This window comes from Trichoplusia ni, chromosome 3 (assembly GCF_003590095.1).
Source record: "Trichoplusia ni isolate ovarian cell line Hi5 chromosome 3, tn1, whole genome shotgun sequence".
NCBI lineage: Eukaryota > Metazoa > Arthropoda > Insecta > Lepidoptera > Noctuidae > Trichoplusia > Trichoplusia ni.
In genome coordinates, this window is record NC_039480.1 from 4,386,556 (window position 1) to 4,405,154 (window position 18,599).

The window sequence follows — 18,599 nt, forward strand, 5'->3', positions numbered from 1 at the left end:
TCATTGAAAAGATAATTGTTGTTCTTTTCGTGATAAAATCATTTACGTAATCAATTTTGTAACACATATGTACGTTATCTGATAATATATCGTTGAGATATTTGCACGCAGTTCTCTGTGCCAAGATTGTAGATGGTTTATTTTTCCGTTATGCAATTTAATAATACATCTGCAGAGGAGTCTAATATTAGAAATGCTCTTTTCGGTGAATTAAAAATAGTGCAGTACAAGACGATACAACATACATATTATATGAAGGAGTAAAAAGGGAATTTAGCCGTAAAATATATAATTATCATCAAGAAGATATAAATCTCAATATTGCAATATTTGTCTTGCACTCACATTCACTGGGTTGAGATATAAAAATTGTATCCTGGGTTGAGATATATAATATTATAGTGGTTAAGTAGTGCAAATTATATTGTGGTTTCATTATTTAATATTTTTAATATGATCAAAATTATTAAATGACTGTACTGTTTAAGGTTTCCATATGATATGCGGATCAGTTTTTCAATACAACGAATTGAGCTGTTATATTATTTTGCAATAGGAAGGCTGCCGCCTCTTTGAATGTTTGGCTGTAGAGACAGGCAAACGGTGAAAACACATCTTAGGAAAGCTGGATCTGCAATTGCCAGCCCGCATTGGGCTAGCATGGAGACCAAAGCTCAATTCTTCACTATTTGAAAATAGGCTATGATTCAACTCACGGGTACTATGTCCAATCAAAATAACGGTGCTATGACCGACACAAATACTCCTGTACTCCTAAAAAAGGATCATCAATAGTACAGTCACTGGTGAGCTATTGAAAATGAATACCAATATTGATTCAGAGTTCAGACGGCCTTCTATTACGGCAAGTTTCAATTTATCAGTCCCTCGAGACAGATATTGCTCCCTGCAGGCATTAAACTAAGGGATCGTAGCGTAAAAGGAAATTAAGTCAGTTAGGACTGAACCAGTAAAGTATACGAGTGGTAGATATTTCTTTGATTCTATCTGTGTGACGTTATTGATTAACTTAGGTGAATATAATCGCTAGGTTTTGAGGACAATTCATGATATTACTGACCTATATCATTTACACATGACAATAAATTGAAGAACCGTTCTAAATTGACTGCAAAACTTGAGAACATTTTCGAGATTTTTACAATAAGTAATGCTCATCAATCAATCTATTCTCAAGTAATAATTCCTGATGAAGGACGACAGGAAACATATAAAAAACATTTTCTAGAATTCAATAACGCACATATAATTGTGTAATACTAAAAACACGATCGCAAACAAGTAATTTCATGCATAAACGACTATGATCATACACGAGTTCGTTATTACGCGGGGGCTTCACCTGGGCTAATGATGCATCGGAGACCAAGGTCGGAGAATTCGTAACAGACTGGTATTTTAAACGGGTAAATACGCAGCACATCTGACCTCTTCCTATGAAGGAGAGGTTTGAATATTGAAAAATTAGAAAAGTAGTACCTAAATATAAACAACATCAAAGCAAAGTTGGGATAATAATGCGAAAGATGAGGGACCCGCAGAGATATTGAATCTTTCTTAAAGCTTGAGCATTAAAACTCAGCCTAGATCGCGATTCACTATTGAAAATAGACCTCCCTCAAGTTTCCTAGTTTATAAGCTCTTATTTTCGGCACGATATCTTTCAAACAGCTGGCGTATGTTTATCCTTTAATCGAATAATAAATCCAATTTTGATAAGTCTTGAGGAAGTATTCATATTATTGCAGGTAAGTGCTATTATTTATGAAATATTTATTGGATGTCCTTAGTTTATTATAAGCTTAGTCTGATTAAGTTAAGGAAAATGGAGATAATAGAATCCTATTAGTCGAGGTGGTCTTATTTTCTTAGAAACTGGGTTCTCGTGATTTTTATGTCAACGTTAAGAGTTGTTGTGTACTGCATACCTATTTAGTGACTCTTATCGTTTGCAAGGATTCAAACCTGGATGAACACTTTAACAGTTTTTTAGTTCAGTTATTTGTGCTTTCTTAATGACAATAAGGTCAGTCAGATAGCGCTGTAAGGCAAATATTCCTGTATACTTAACGTGATCACATGTCCCGTTGTCCCTATAAAGAAAGTAAATGTTCCACAACAAATACAAAACTTTAAGTACTTATGCCTCACATAAAATGTTAGGTCTATCATCTTAGGAGTAGGAAGGGATTAATTATTTTGTTAATTGTGATTACTTGATCAATTAAGAAAAGTGTTTCCATCCGTCGCTAACAACATAGGTGGCTACATAAGAGCATTTACTTGTAAAAAGAGGGAAACTTGATTTTTTTTTGTATTATTTTTTGTCGTAGTCTCATCAAGCCTTACGTATAGGTGTATGTAGAATAGGTGAAGTGCTTTGAAGTCCGATATTTCTCTAACGAAGTGTTAAGGTAAATGCTTATTCACTCCGAGCATTTCGCCAAATCGAGCGTCGACTATTCGCGAATTTTACATGACAAGGAAATGTTAGAGGAAATGATCCAGTGTATCACCACCATTGGGTATACCAGTGAAACGCAAAATCAAAAAACAACACTTGTTCATACCACAATCGTTCAGGCGTGAACATAGAACCCTGTTAAACCTCGCATCTCCCATATACGCAGTACGAAATACAATGTTTAACACCACTCTTATCGTGCATTCAATTAATCACACGGTCTCAAACCGCTGGACAACAAGGCGTTGTAAAAATATACGCAAAACTAAAGTAATAACAATTAAAACCCGATATGTGTCACCAGAACGAATTTAAAGCAATAAAAACCCATACATTTCTTATTTATACCAGTTTCACACTCAACACTGTTCAAAACTTCAAACTTTACACTATTGAAAATCACTTTTTCGATGGAATTAAAAGTTCTTAATGAATTTACTTTGGAAATTATAAATAGAATGTTGTTTATTCGAATATCTAAATCTTTATTTATATTTCGCGCCGAGCGCGCGACCGCCCGTGCCGACGTTTGCCGAACGACTAGTAGTGAGGCGACACGTTACAATAGGACGCGAATCGAATCGTTTCGATTATTCTCGGTTCGCTGGTCAGCATTAATTTTGTTTATATCGCAGCGATTCTTAGGTGATATTTTTAATGCTCTGATTATTGTGAAAGAAATACATATTCATGTGCATTAAAATCCGACTAATTGATTAAACGGACTCGCAACATTGATAACATAAAAAATAATATTAAATCTAGCATAACGTATAATTTTAGAGCTTGTTTTCTCGTGTATTGTTACTCATAATTGAAGTATTGATGTACTATGTATTCCTATTTGAAGTTATCAATTCCTCTTCATCAGTTAATTCTAGAAAATTATTTCTCCATTCTTTCTTTCTCTAACATTAAAACGATTGAAAATTCTTAAGACTCACTCAATAGCACTTAAATGTGAAAAGTATTCAAGGTCGCAGCCACATCATCATATCACAATAAATCGATAAGTAAGATAGTTCTCATTTACTGGATTGAATATTAAACTTACTCGTTACAAGAAACCACGTTTGGCCGCCTGAATCCGTAATGATATCAGACCTATTTGATTTCGAACTTATTTTTATACATAACTTTCTAATTTAAATTCTGGTAAAACTAGCAATAACGAATAGTGAATATATAATTGTAAAACGTAATTTACGTAAGTGTTATTTTGTCATTTCAGAATAGAGAATAAATATTGAATCTCATAAAATAATCATAACTATCCTTAAACATTTCCACTTCTTTGATATTGCACTTGAAGATAAAGGATGTATTTTTTGTTTTTGTCATGGATTATTTACCCACGTTTTATCACGTACTTTGTATAATCTCCGTCTTTAAAGACAAATAGATAAGATTTTTAAATATCGATAAACAAATTCCGAATTGATTAACAAAAACATCGACATCGAAATCGATACAGCCCATCACTATTAAACAACAACTTGTACGACACGTAGCTCAATTGAAACTTGTTTTTGCGCAGCAACTCGCGTTGTGGCCTTGATATTAAGTAATTGTGAGACAGTCCCAAATATATTATACAAAAATTCTCGTTGATATTGCGACATGGTTGTATCTAATATATACGTGTGTATATAGACCACTAGACTGACCATTGCAGATCAAGTTCTGCTTTGCAACTTAAAAGACTTATCATAAACTAAGACTGACCTAACATTTTAATCCTTACCACAAATCACAAATGTTTAAGTCATTCGGACTTGAAACGAGCATTTGTGAATCTCACAATTGATGGTGCGAAAATATGTGGGGTCCGAACCGGCGCCACTTTTCACACGTCATTCTTCCAAAAGGAATGCCATCCACGTAGAATAAAATATTCTTTCCTTCTTCTCGTTACCTTAAAATCCAATCCTTTTCTACCTCACTTAATTTTTCCCAACTTCTAAAAATGAAACGATTTTGAAAGCCAAGAACTGTGAATATTTTCATAGTCAACGAAAATAGTTTCTTCAATAACTACAAACATTAAATAAATAATGATACTTTATCGTCTGGCGTTTATAATTTGTTGGCACATATATTTAAATGTCAATAGTATTGCTGTAAATAATGTTTACCTGTTTTGTTCATTTGACATCTAAGACTGACATACGCTAGGATACATTGTTATGTTACAACACACTTGTTTTCCAGGCATTTGGAAAAGCAAGCGAAACGTAAAAATATATCATTGTATGTTTTTTTGTAAAGTAATGGCGATATTCTTCTTGTACAACCACCGGGATTTGACGACGTCAAACATAATTTATAGGATAATCAAAAGGATTTTTGGAACCGCGCTCTGACTGATTCCAGTCATGTAGGACCTTTAAGATTGAAGATCTTAGAGCATTTGATTGAAGAGGCCTAAGACAGAACAGTCTTGAGTCAAATGAGAAGAATGCTATACAGTAAGACGCAGGCTATATGAAAATAAGTATTCGCGAAACGTAATTCAAGTTGTGTTCTGAAGACTGAGTCTCACCAAATCTCACTGAACGATATATTTTACAGAGCGCTTGAACAGTTCGATCGTTCAGCGAATGCTAAGTCTGAGTTGACGAATCGCTCAAATGAGCTAGACGGAGGTGAGAATCATGTCATTTGTCAAAAAGCAGTGTTATTCCCGTACTTTTGAAGACAGCCCTCAGACCTCCTTCAATAATTTGACTAGGAATTGTGACCCCTAGTCAAAAGGTCGCCCTTCCAAAGATTGAATAAAGCACGCGCGTTTCAACCTTCTTTATCATTAAGACTATTACATTCAGCCAAAATACTGCTTATACATAAAATCTCGTCTCCGATTTCCTAGAAAACGTAATGGCACCCTACAATCACGTCAAGTACAAGCGAACCATACGACAAAAGTTCGAAAGAACAAAAATAAACTCTACTGCAAGAGGGAAACAGTTCAATTTACATTGTAACAAAGTTTTCGAAGAATTCGTATAAAAATGAAACTTCGAGTGTATTGATAAATATTCTTATTTCATGGATTGCTTAGTAACGCCTAGGTTTTAATTTTAACTTTTACGCTTAACTTAGGCTTACAGCCGACAGCATTGAGTTATTAACTTGTTGAGGAGATCGTCAGGAACCTGACACTGACGATAATTCGTGCTGTGACATAGGTTGGATCTTCGCTCGATCGACAGCTAAAGACGCTGATAACACTGAATCACTACTCAATCATGGTTTATATTATAGCATATCAGAACCGATTACTAGATGCTGCTTAAATGCTAATTTGTGTGACGCAAAATAATTTTGAGGTACTTTAACTGATATTTTTAACCCCCACCGAAAAAAACGATATGGTGTTCATCGATTAACGCGTCCGTGTGTGTCAATATAGTTTCCATCAAGAATTAAGATTCTTCAAGATATTTCAATATTATCCAGAAATTACCGTTATTGAACGGTAGCGTTCACAAATAGACAACATATTGCTACTACATTGTATTTTATTTCGCAACCTCCAGTATAGAATATTGTGTACCAATTGTTTAACAAAGTCAAACAAAGATTTATCCTAAGACTTCGTTATAAAAATACTGGATAAAACTATATTAACGACATAGAAATGGTAAAATTACATGGTTGGTACGTTGTAAGGAGCGTGGCATTGGACGTAGCGTTAGAATTGTATAATGTGATAATTGCTTACATAAAAAATAAAAAATAAAAACATTTTAAAAGTAATGCCGTATGTATCTAACCATCTTGATGGGCTAACATCTCTTGAGCTTCCATAGCATAGCTTCCGTCAGAGCTATCAGAGTGTGGGATCAGAGAGTGCAGCATAAACGGTTGTCGCACCCACAATCGACTGCTATCTAGATACATCGGTCAGTAAATTCGTAAATATAATATGCACAAATCCATATCGAAAAAAAAAAACAATGTAAAACAAAGCGAAAAATCAATTCAATTACAGCAAAAAATACAAAACTCGAGAGAAATACGTGCTGATTAAAATTAAATTACGATGACAAATTGGTACTTTTAAGTTAAACTTTTTATTTTCCTTACACAGGCCTTGATGTACAAGGATTTGATAAGAAATAAAGTCTTTTTTTAAATTTGTGATTATATGATTTTGTCTGGTATCAAAGACTGGTTACCTCATGCGAGATTATGATGGCGATACCTCTTATGTATCTTCTTCTCAATTTATTCCTTTTTCCAGCTTCGACTTACCGTTATACACTCAGATTCATATTTAAGGGATTTGTAACTTACAAAGGATTTAATTTTTAATAAATTATCGCAGTAACGTAATATAATCCAAGTCACGGAACCCCAAAATGCCGTAAATAATTCCTCAATGCCAACGTATTAATCTGCTAAAAACCATATAAAACTCACTTGTAAAATTCCATATTAAAATAATACCAGTTTATATTAAGGGCATTTCTTTAAATCAACCTTCGAAAGTGAAGGGTGATAGTTTAGCAGCTGCATGCAAGAACGACGCACAGCAGACGCATGGTAAAATGTCGCGCCCCTATCCCTCATGCTGTGAAGCGAAATGTTGAGACAATAACTTTGAAACTTTACTTGTCTAAGTGCCGTTTTTGCATGTGGCTGTGAGTTTTTAATATAATGACTTACCTTTTGATTAACTTTCACATTTTTCGGTGCCTTGACTATCGCTGGTTTTGGAGGTGGTGGTACGCTGACTACAGGGGGTTCTGTGGACGAAAAAAAAAAGAAAAAAAATCACCTTCGCATACTCTGTAAAATGAAGTTAGGAGTTTTTCCTTTTCGAATACTACTACTCAATTATAATAAACCCACGTTTTTTAATGTCACTCCATTTAATTTCATCAAAATAGACCCAACCGTTTTTATAGTTGTAAATTGTATTGTCTTCGGGTTTGAAGCTGCCCTGTAAATATCAGCCTGCAAGCTTATCGGGAAGTGCCTCAAAATTTTGTTGCGAAAATCCAACCGGAACGACAAAAAAACAAGAAAAGTGAGTGTATAAAAACGTGGGAAAAAGTACTAAACTATTTTATAGAAAAAATATTTTCACTAGAGGACATGGGTGTATGGGCATTAAAACGCAGTAAGCAAGTAAATTAAGTTTTTCTAGTTATTGTTTGTCGTTTTAATAAATCTCGATAACTATATCTGAAATTATACCTGGCTGCACTCTGCCCTGCTGCTGCGGCTGTAGAGGCGACCTCTTCTCCTGTTCGATCATAGCTGGTGCCGCTGGCGGCGGAGCGCCCGTACTGCCGCCTCGGACCTGATGACAATAAGAACGGAAATTAAAGTCTATCCCATCGTGTAGTAATTACAGAGTGGCTTTGATCAGGCACATGAGAGTAGCTTAAAGAGAGGCAAACTCATGGAAACCCTTCTTCGCAAATTATCTATTGAAAAACAGGGTTTTGGATTTGCAGGAAAAGCTTACGGGGAAACAGGAAAAAAAATGGTTGTCCAGGAGCAGAACAGGGATAGTTTATAAATAAAATAAGAATTTACGTATTATAGTTATGCCTAATTATACAGACTCTTCCAAAAAATATTTTTTTATTTCATTGTTCTATATTTGAGCTTAGTATCATTATGGAGCATTATTATTGAAATCTCTAAAAAGTTAGAGGGATAGAATCGCAGATTTATCCGTATTAAAATACAATCCATATTTCAACCTTCTTGCCGCAAGTGCAGGTTCTTTCCCTGAACCAACATACTTATCAACAAATACCATACGGGTCGTACAAGTATTTTCCAATAAGTAAATGTACTTCATTTATTCAAACACGATTTTCCTTGATAGGTATTTCGATCGATAACTTCTTATAAATAATACGTAAAACTGTTTTTTTTTTCATTTGGTATTTTTTATTGAATACAGCTGTCCCAGCGAACTACGTATCGCCTAACAGTTGATATGAAACAATGCTTTTTTTGCAATTTTTCTAGATTTTATCACCATTTAAACCTTTCCTGGACTTCCAGGAATATTTAGAGACTAAAATAGTTACTAACGAACAGCGATTCATTTTATATATAAGAAGATACGAGATTTGTAATAGGTAGGTGTGATTAGAAAAAAACTTAACTTTTAGGGTCTCGTTAGGACGTATCGTTGTGTTAATTATACATTGCATAAACAGAATTGGACCAAAAGGGCTTGAACTTAGAGAAAAAATGTTTTAAACGAGTACCAAATAAAAGTAATAAAACTCCATTGACGAGGACAATCTAGTAAAAAAAACAGAACTAGAAAGAAGACAAATAGGTATCATACTAATCAAAAACCTTTAAATAAAGAAAACCTAACCACAATTATCTTAAAATCGATTACATTTTGAAAGCGTGAGCGCCATCTATCCGCAAAAGGTAGTTTTACCTCAAGAGTTGGTGAGCCGAATTAATTAAATGTAAAATTATAAGCAACAATGTAATGTTCACTTAGTTAAAGTCTCAAGAACAATTATTTTTTAAATAACGCTACCAAATCGAGTTCTGATATCAAAACTAGTTTACTGTATCGAAAAACGTGTTCGTTTGGTCCAAGTGATAAGAATATACAGGTTTTTATAATTAAAAATATTGATTAATGTATATTTTAATTATTTTCTCTTTAAATTTAAATAACTCTTATTACTTGCTAGTAACATGATAAACCAATAACATTTTTCTTTAAGAAACATTGAATGCCTCGCAAACTTATCGTAAGTTTATCGAAATCTTGTTGATTTACTATCACTATGACTCAAAGTTTAATATTTGACTACTACTACTGACCTCTGAAAAGTAAGAACATGAGAAAATATTCATAGAATCTAAATACTTGTTTATTCAATTTAATATTCTGATATCAAATAACATTTCTGTATAATTATTAACGTGGAATGAAATCGATAGAGCAGTGGTAACCGCAAAACCGCTATCTAATTGTGACAACTCTATTAGTGAAGTATAGAGATAGCGTAGACTGAATGGCGGAAAATTACTTTGTGGATGTATTTACGAAGTACCTACACAATGTTTAGTAGGTAATTAAGTGAATCGTATCACACGCAATCGCACTCACTAACTATAGGCCTTATCATGTATGGAAACTAAAGTTTGTTTATGCATTTGAGTAATAATAATAATTACACAACTTTTACACAACGCCATCTAGTATCAAACTTGTAAATTTTACAATTTCATCCATACACAGAACAAAATATCGTGCTTATCATACAAACAGTTGTTCTGGGTGGGAATCGAACCAACGACCTCCGGTATTGCAGTCAGGGCCACTAACCACTAGACCAACAGGACAGCGAGTGTGTATTTTGTTACCTATTCACATTGAAACTAATCGACTGACTTTAAAAATTCGCTTATAGATATTACTGCTTACTGCAATGATTCGAAACCTGGTTGGGTGTAGACTATGGCACCAGTTTTCAAAATACATAAATAGCTTTGAGGCTTTAAATTAGGTGTCCTGTCGCGGATTAAAGACATAATGGTACGACGGCGACTATTAAATCGACCGCGATCAATTCAATTTTTTCTTAATCTTATCGAATACAAGATTTTTTTAATAACTTTCATATTTTTTTTCTCTGAACTCCCTTTCATTCTGAATAGAAATTAAAAATAATAGTTTTATAACTTCAAACAAAAACTAGCCCCGCTCCGCTTATCAACTTAGACCAAGCGAAACGAACCAATATGTCAACACTCCGACACGACAGCATACTAAAACGATCTCTAGTCAAATAGGTATAAGGTGCAAAATCAAATAAAATGTGCAAAATGAAAAATTGATCAACCGGTTTTTAGCATACTGCCTGGAAATGTCAACTGGAGTAATATTGAGCAATTTCTTGTGAACTTATTGGGTTTTCATCGATCGTTATTTATTGCTTTATAACGTTTTAGTATTTTCTCATTGGATTTAGTAATACAGTGAATACAAATTAGGTTGGACAACGATTAGTGTGAGCCAGTGACTTGTGATTAATGTTTTAGTGTAAATAAATAAATTTTAGGTAACTTTTCGGTTTAATTGATAGGGATGGATCGCATTGACGTTGAACTAAACGAAGAATGAATTATGATAGCTGTAATTAGTCAATATCTCAGTTTGTTCTCTCCTGAAGAGATTGATTCCCTTATTTTTTGTTATAAACTTATAGTTACCTTATTTACCGGCTACTTTATGGCTTTTTAAAAGCTCGGACTAAGGTGAGGATAAATAATTTATAAAGATTTTGACGAGCCCAACTGCGGGACAGCGTGAAAAAACGTTTTCGTCTTTTCTATTCCTTTAAACATTTTTTGGGGATATAAATTAGAAAGACTTTTTTATAAATAAGGACCGTAGAAATGCTTTCTAGTAACTATGAATAGTTTAAGACATTTAACTAAACCCATTCTAATCTAAAAGTTTCAAATGTGAAAGTAGCATTGAAAATATTTTTAGTTACACAAAATATTCGAACCTCGATGTTCAAACAATTATAACTAAAACCAATTAACTTTGTATTTCTCAACTTTGTCTGTATTGTTATTTTAGTTAAACCGGGTTGTTGTTTTAACAAAATTTGTTGTTCGCCTGACGTCCTAAGTTTAAACTCAAAGTAAGTTATTGTAACAACTCATTTAGATCCAAAATGTTGACGTTCGATCGCGTGTAACTGAAATCTTACCGGATCAAGAGCTCGCTGAATAATCGCGTATAAAAAAGATAGCTATATAAAATCGAAAGAGAGCGAGAGAGAACACGAATATGAATAAAAGAAGACTTTTTTTACAGGATCTCAGTTCGTTTGAAATAAAAAGCGATGCGCACTTCGGTTTTTGTCGGGTTTCTTCGGAGGCCACGAGGTGGGATCGACACCTGCGCAGGCGACGACGACGGTTAACTTTTAATTAAGAAAACTATATTAGTATACAATGAAAAATAAATTGAAGGCGTATTTATTATAAATTTAAACCGCTATTTGGTCAGAAATAATTTTATAATAATAACTATGTATCATATTAAAATTTATCCGAGCTTTGGAGGTGGACTTTTCACTATAACTGAATGGTCCTGCATTCCTTATAAAAAAAACTTTTTAGAATTATTTCAATTAATAACAGCTTATAAATAAATCTATCGTCACTCAGATTAGAAATAAAGTTCAATGACATTATGTCACAAAAGAGTTTTTGTGGTTACTTCGAATGACGCTGACTCACTTGACTTTTTTCGGACGAAATCTTTTGGATAAGTTAGTATTACATAATATAGATTATTGTAACCTTGATTATAGCTGCAGCATCAGGAATTTATATCACTTCTTATTCTATTAATTATAAAACGTCTGCACGTCTCTATGGCATACTATAGAAAACCTTATGGCCTTAGTACTAGGGTAAGTGAGTATTCTTAGACCATTCCATGCTTGTACCATTAATTCCATTCTAAATCTTTGGCAAAGACCAAGTTGAACTCCTTTGCTTGGCGTGTAGTTTATGTAAAATAAGGTTTACTAATCGCAACGAGAAGGGAAAGAATAAATTTCGCCTTGAGCACTATATGGTTTCCAAACTTTCATTCATCTTTAAAGCTTACGAGTATGTTACTTCAATGTAAGCTTCTGGGACGGGCTACTCGCAAAGACCAATGCACTTATGGCATTCAACTCAAGACTAAAACCAAACTGTCTCAGCTATTATCGACATTGAATCGTGCCCTCAGCTCACCATTTGGAGCTGTGCCCAAAGCGAGCAGCTTGAATAAAACAAACACTTCTGAACGATACTCAATCGACCTCGGATCGCTTGAAAATGTACTGCGGAAAACGGATTTCTTTTGCATTTACATAAAAAAACTCACTTCAACTATTGTTTTGCATGACGATTTTTATCTTGATTGCATAAGTAATTTACTAATTGCTGGTGCATTGGTCATTATGAATCCGTTTTGACTTATCGAACGTAAAAACCAAAAAACTCACCGCAAATCGTGGGGATATTTCGAATTAATATGCGGAGTTATCCGACACTACCTAAATGGATTATAATCGATTATTGGTAAAGAGAATCTACTTGTCTTCAAGCTAGAATCTCTTTAAAAGCAGTACTGTTGTGAGACAAGCTGTCGCTTTCACAATTATTGATACCTACTGGGAAAAGGAGCTTTTATCAAGACGATTTCATATCGTCCAAAATTGATCTTACCTTTTTCAAGAGCAGAATCTTAAAACACTCACAAAATTAATCAGCAATCGTACACTACTACATGAAATACAAACACTAAAATTGGCGACGGCAGTCTCGCTCCACTGCTAATAATATTTTCCCCTATTCAGGGGGTACGGACCCTAAGTATTATTTGTTCGCAAATACGTACAGCCCTAATGCAATCTGATTCCTCGAAATAATCGTTCGAATGAGAGAGAGCTCGTTTTTGGACTAGTGTAATTAAAAATATCAGTAAAACGCTTTATGCTAGCATAAATACCTTTACGATGGATCGAAGATCGAAGGATGATGTTGATAATTAATGAATCAAAGCATAATGATCAAGTAGTAAAGCAAGCGTTACTGCAATTTGAATGTCAAGACGTTTTTACATAATTTATCCGCAATTACTTCTAAGAAATTTACTGGTGATTTCCTCTACCCACAACCCTTTAATTTAAAAAAGTTAATGTTAAGGTCAATAAAATGCTACCCCATGCCGTGTGGTATCATTAAACAGGTGTTTTGAAACACAAGGGACGTTTCACAAACCGCTATTTATATGAAGCACCTTTTTGTAACGAAGTCGGTTGGAACTGAGCGCTCAGGGCATAGCATAGCTCATAGCTCTGTGAGCGGTGTGGTTCTCGCTACCACGATAGCAAGCGTCCTGCTTTTTGAACACATAGCTAAGGCACTGGGTTAAAAATCAAATCGATATTTTTAATTGTATCACAGCAAAATTTCGTTTCAGCGGTTTTGGTTTAATAATAAACTAAGTTTTCGTTCACGTTAGTCGCGGGTATGTTATTTAAAAATAACTTGGAGATAACGGGACATTTTATGGGAATACGAATATGGAAAACTTATTATAAATATATTTGTTGAAAAACAAACATTACATATAACTTAAGCTCTTGTCCAACCACTAATTACATCAACAGTTAGTTTTGCATATCTACTTCAATTTCTGGCAACTAATTAACAATTTGCTTTTAATGGCAATCTAATTAGACACAACCAACGGTAAACTATAAAATTAGATTTATTATAAACTTGTAGTGACGTCATCAACAAACAACCCCTTCCAACTTTAGTCCCTCGTAGGCCAACAAGGGTACGAACAAAACAGAAACTTAAACAATGGGTTTTATTATTTTCTATTTTAGAATGCTCTGAAATACCAAGAAACCAACAAGTATTTTAAAAATTATAAAACAAATATTTTGTTCGTACAAAATGTTGAATAAACGATTAACATTTAGTGTAGGTACTGCCGAAGGTGTCGAATGTGGTAAGTGCCATAGGTGGTGTGACGATCTAGTCAAATACGCAGGCCGCACGTGGCCAGAAATCGCAAAAGATGACAGATTATCTCGGGGGAGGCCTTTACTCAGCAGTAAGATCTAAAACAGGCTATTTGTATGAATTAAATGTTTCTACAATCTAAATTACACCAATTTTGTTTCTTTACAAAAAACGTTTTTGTGAAAGAGCTAGTAGCATGTCAGTGCAGCGCCCTCTAACGTGGAGATCCTTGTAATTAAAGCTTCAACCTTCTTCTTTGGAGTCTTAATTAATCACGTGTACTCACAGACTTAGCATAACTAAGAAAGACATAACATAACTTTGATAAAAAATACTAAATTTTAATGTTTAGTAAATAAATCTAAAACAGCTACGATATCGTCACTATTTTTGACTTTGACCTGTCGTTTTCAAGATAAATCTGAGAAGCACTACTGACACACTAATCTAGTAAAAACAATAAATTATCTACACAATATTTTTAGGGTTTTACGATAACTTAAGATAGCATTTAGTACAGTGCCGCCGATAAAAGAGATAGACGATTGTTTGAACGAGATGGAAGTATACGCGCACGGTGTGTGAGACAAAGACGGCAATATTTTGGAGAGAACTTTCTCACCTTCCAATACTTACGCTCTACGGTTCTTCAATTTCAGAATGGCCTGTTAGTTTAGCGGTTAGTGGGCCCGAATGACGTGCCGAAGGTAGTGGGTTCGAAAACAAAATGAGATCCCATTTTCTTTTATCTTTAGGTAGTACTTGGCAGACATAACACGAGTCTTTGTCTACATGATAAGAATTCTTTTTGAAGACTAATTTACTTCAAGGTAATCATCATATCTTAATATGATCTTAAAGAGCTCAGTTTTCAATCAGGGCGTGAACTAAATACTGTAAGTTGAGCGAAGCGTAAAATCTTTAGTAATAGCACAATCTAAAGTTTTTAAACGCCCGTGATCGATGACTTCCTTATCAAGAATTCGATATCAACTCAAGGACCCCGTAATCAGCTAGTTATTTACTCCTAACTGAGGTTTTAAAAGTTTAAACTTTTTTTATATTCTCGCCAGTTAACACGAAAAGGTTTTGATCCAGAAGTGTTTTAAATCAATAAAAAAATATATAGATGTCAAATAAGCGGTTAAGCTGACATCAGAGTTATAAGTGGTTTTAAGGATTAGGTGATGATGATGCCGTTGTATTTTAAATATCATGCTATCTCTATCTAATTAAGTGGAATGAAAAGACAAGTATTAATTCAAGAACATCAACAAGTGTTTAGAATATGAGATTTTATGTACTTGATCCAATAACATGTTTAATCTTTTTACTAATATATAAAGCAATTCACATGCTTTTAATAAAGTTTCCCATCTATCAAGCTCAAATGGTAGTATAATGTGAATACCAAGACTTTTTCTATGATGCGCTCTGCTGCATTATACCTTTAAATTAAATTTTTATTTATGCTTGAATCGTGTGGAGACTGTTAACTGCTAGAATTCTAAAATAAGTCTTTGAAAAGACAAGTATTGAGTTATTAGTAAGAAGAACAAGACCTGACCCATTCGATAATTTTTTGGGTTAAGAATGATGATTCCATTCAGGAGTTTTACTAATAGCATGGTACATCAAATTGGGAAGAAAATATCAAGCGATCAAAATGTAGTAATATAGAAATTATCATCAGGCACCAAATAGAAGACTACTTATTAAAGCATCTTAGATTCCGCCGCTTACTGGCAACAAAATAGTAACATGACAGTCTTCCAACTGTTTTGTTGTCACCCCGCTGAAGCCACTGTGCGCAACTTGGCGTGGGTTAGATCCCCGCATAGGAAAAGCATTTATTAAATGTGATCCATGAAAGCTTGTCGAGTTTGGGTGTCTTGTGTATGTGATTTGAGCCATGTGGAAAATCCTGCCACTCAGAATTTTTTTCCGAAGAAATTCCTTAGGTTAGGGAGTCGTTTTTTTTTTTTAAATGCCTTACGTCTTAAACGAAACCATTTTGTGTGTTATGACGTAGGGATGATCTGCGACAAATTGCCGACAAAACAGTTTCATTCAGAGGAATAACAGTTTTCCTTCACACGTAAACATGGCCTCGTTACATTTCAAAACATTTACTATAACACAATCAATTAAAAATAAACACTAAAAAGTGTATGACCGTAGAAATGTACTAATACTAACATCCCGGAAGTGCTTATCAGCGCCTTATCAGTGCAATTGTGAATCAATGGGAAAGGAATTAGTAATTCAGTCTAAGGTTGGCAACAAGACTTCGTTTCGTAATGTTGGTATAGCTTGAATAACGCTAGCCTTATCCCATGCTACGTTTAGATCAGCTAGTAGTCTTTTGATTGGACCAGTAAGTACTCGTTCCTAATCAGCCTACATCATTGTTATAAATAAATCTAATACTCAATCTCGTCATTATCATTGATTCGTCAAGTGCATACTACACTCATGTAAAGTAATGACGTCATCAGGTACCTCTTAACTAACGACCTTACCACATTTCTTAAAAGAAAATAAGCAAATAAATTTGTATTTAATATGACACGTTTCGTAGTAAAATACGGAAAATTCTTTTCAAATTAAACACCTATACAAATAGTAACAAGCTGAAATAATTCAATGATATTATATTTAGCATTATGTATGTCAGTGTTTCAGAAACTATAATTCGTCACTGTTAAGATGACAAAGTAGAATAATCCTAAGAAATTAATGATAGAAACCGAAACATAGACTATCTTAGATCTGAAAGAGGTATTCTTTATGTTATTTTGTTGATTCACCACCTGGTGTCAAAGTTTAAGCCTGTAGGTCTCTGACGTGACTTAACATACTCTTGAAAAAATTTCACGTGTGCTTCCCCATGATTAATTTTTAGATATCTAAATGTGTTTTTATGAGACACGGACTACAAAACACTTTTTGGAAATCAATGAAGTAAAAGACACATCGCCGATTCAAAAATTTTGACTTCCCAATTTTCTGGAGAAGAAACTGTGAAACTCAATCAGCACATAGCAGCACGATGCTTCAATCGATAAGAAAACGATTATCAGGAAACATAAGCCTTGAAATATAAGAACACTTCCGCCATATACCAATAGAAAACTAAAATATTCACTTGAAATTATTTACTGCCTAGATCTGCACCTAAACTCAACTCTACAATCGAGCAATCATTGCAACGGAAGTGGAATAGATCTCTCTATGAATGTATTATAAAGGTAACAGTCGATTGCAATATTGTGAATAATAAAATTGTATCTTCGGTATTTTGAATGTCGACCTTGCAAACTTGCAACGTAAGTCTATTCAAGTTTTTGAACAAAAGATTATATCATGTTCCTTTATTATTTTACAATGCAATTGATAATTTTGCTAACCAACATAATCTATGGTTGACTGGTAATAATTTCTCATGCAGTAAGTCCGCCATTGGAAACTTGTAATGTTTAATAAATTTAAATAAAAAATAGAAAGAAGTAGCTTAACTAAGGTTTAGTACCTTGAAAAAAACCTCTTCTTAGGAGGCTAAAAAGAAACGAAGACTTTTCTTTTACAATTACATCACACATTTGATGCCATATTGTCAAATCAAACCATGCAAAAGCAGATCAAAAATTCTACTCATTAAATTAGTCTTTCATTGCGATCCAATTCAAAACCTACACTGCTGAACGAGAAAAATGAAACCTAGACACGAAAGAAGCCATTGAAATCGTTAATGATACAGACATCATGTGTTACATTTTTTTACAATACAAACCAAGGCCTTTACGTCACTACTCGTATACACCACAATAGCTTTTAGGCTTTGTGAAAAAATATACCTTTAAACAAAGAGAGACAGACTACTCTTCAATATACATAGATCTGTCTTGTGTTGATATTTTTCCGAATAACGACGGAAAAAGGTAATCGTCGATGCAAAGGGCAATGAAACTGAAAAAGCTCGTATGTAAAACGGTGAAATGGATTTAGTGGATGGATGGTTGGATCTACTCAGCAACAATAAGTTTCTTAAAGCGATAATCTTACCTGGAAAGAAAAAATTAAACCTAGAAAACATTGTTCTACCAGTGTCAAAGATCAACACAATGATCATTTGTTCTCTATCTTACTATCGGGAGTAATGGCTAAAAATCGTATCGAGATAATAGACATAAATTACACAGAATATAATCTCTACGTAAATCCAGAAATACTATATACATCAAATAGAGAACTATTCAAAACATGTATAGGTATATTATCATTTTCTCAGCAGAATTAACCTTTTACAAATTATGCTTCAAAGAATCAAGAACCACAATTCCGACCAATTTCAGCTGAAGACAATTACAAAGAATACCGAAACGTGTGGAGAAAAATACAAAATTCAAGAACTGAGTTCGGGTGTTGGCTCAAAGCCAAATGGAATCCGTTGTTAAACTAAATAACGTAAGTGATGTAATAATATCGTAATGCTTGTAAACATCCTGTTTAGAATATAATTTACCTTCAAATAGTTCTTTTTTAAATTTCATATATT

The 18,599-nt window shown here is 33.8% G+C and overlaps 1 protein-coding gene across 1 annotated transcript in view; it reads right to left on the reverse strand.

The window, feature by feature from the left end:
• LOC113508673 (la-related protein 1-like) overlaps window positions 1-18,599 on the reverse strand; it is an 85,260-nt gene that overhangs the window by 53,300 nt on the left and 13,361 nt on the right. Inside the window, exons 3-4 of the mRNA XM_026891754.1 lie at window positions 7,691-7,796; window positions 7,157-7,236 (exon numbers count right to left, since the gene is read on the reverse strand). Of these exons, the coding sequence (XP_026747555.1) occupies window positions 7,157-7,236; window positions 7,691-7,796 (186 nt within the window). The remainder of the gene's footprint in view (window positions 1-7,156; window positions 7,237-7,690; window positions 7,797-18,599) is intronic.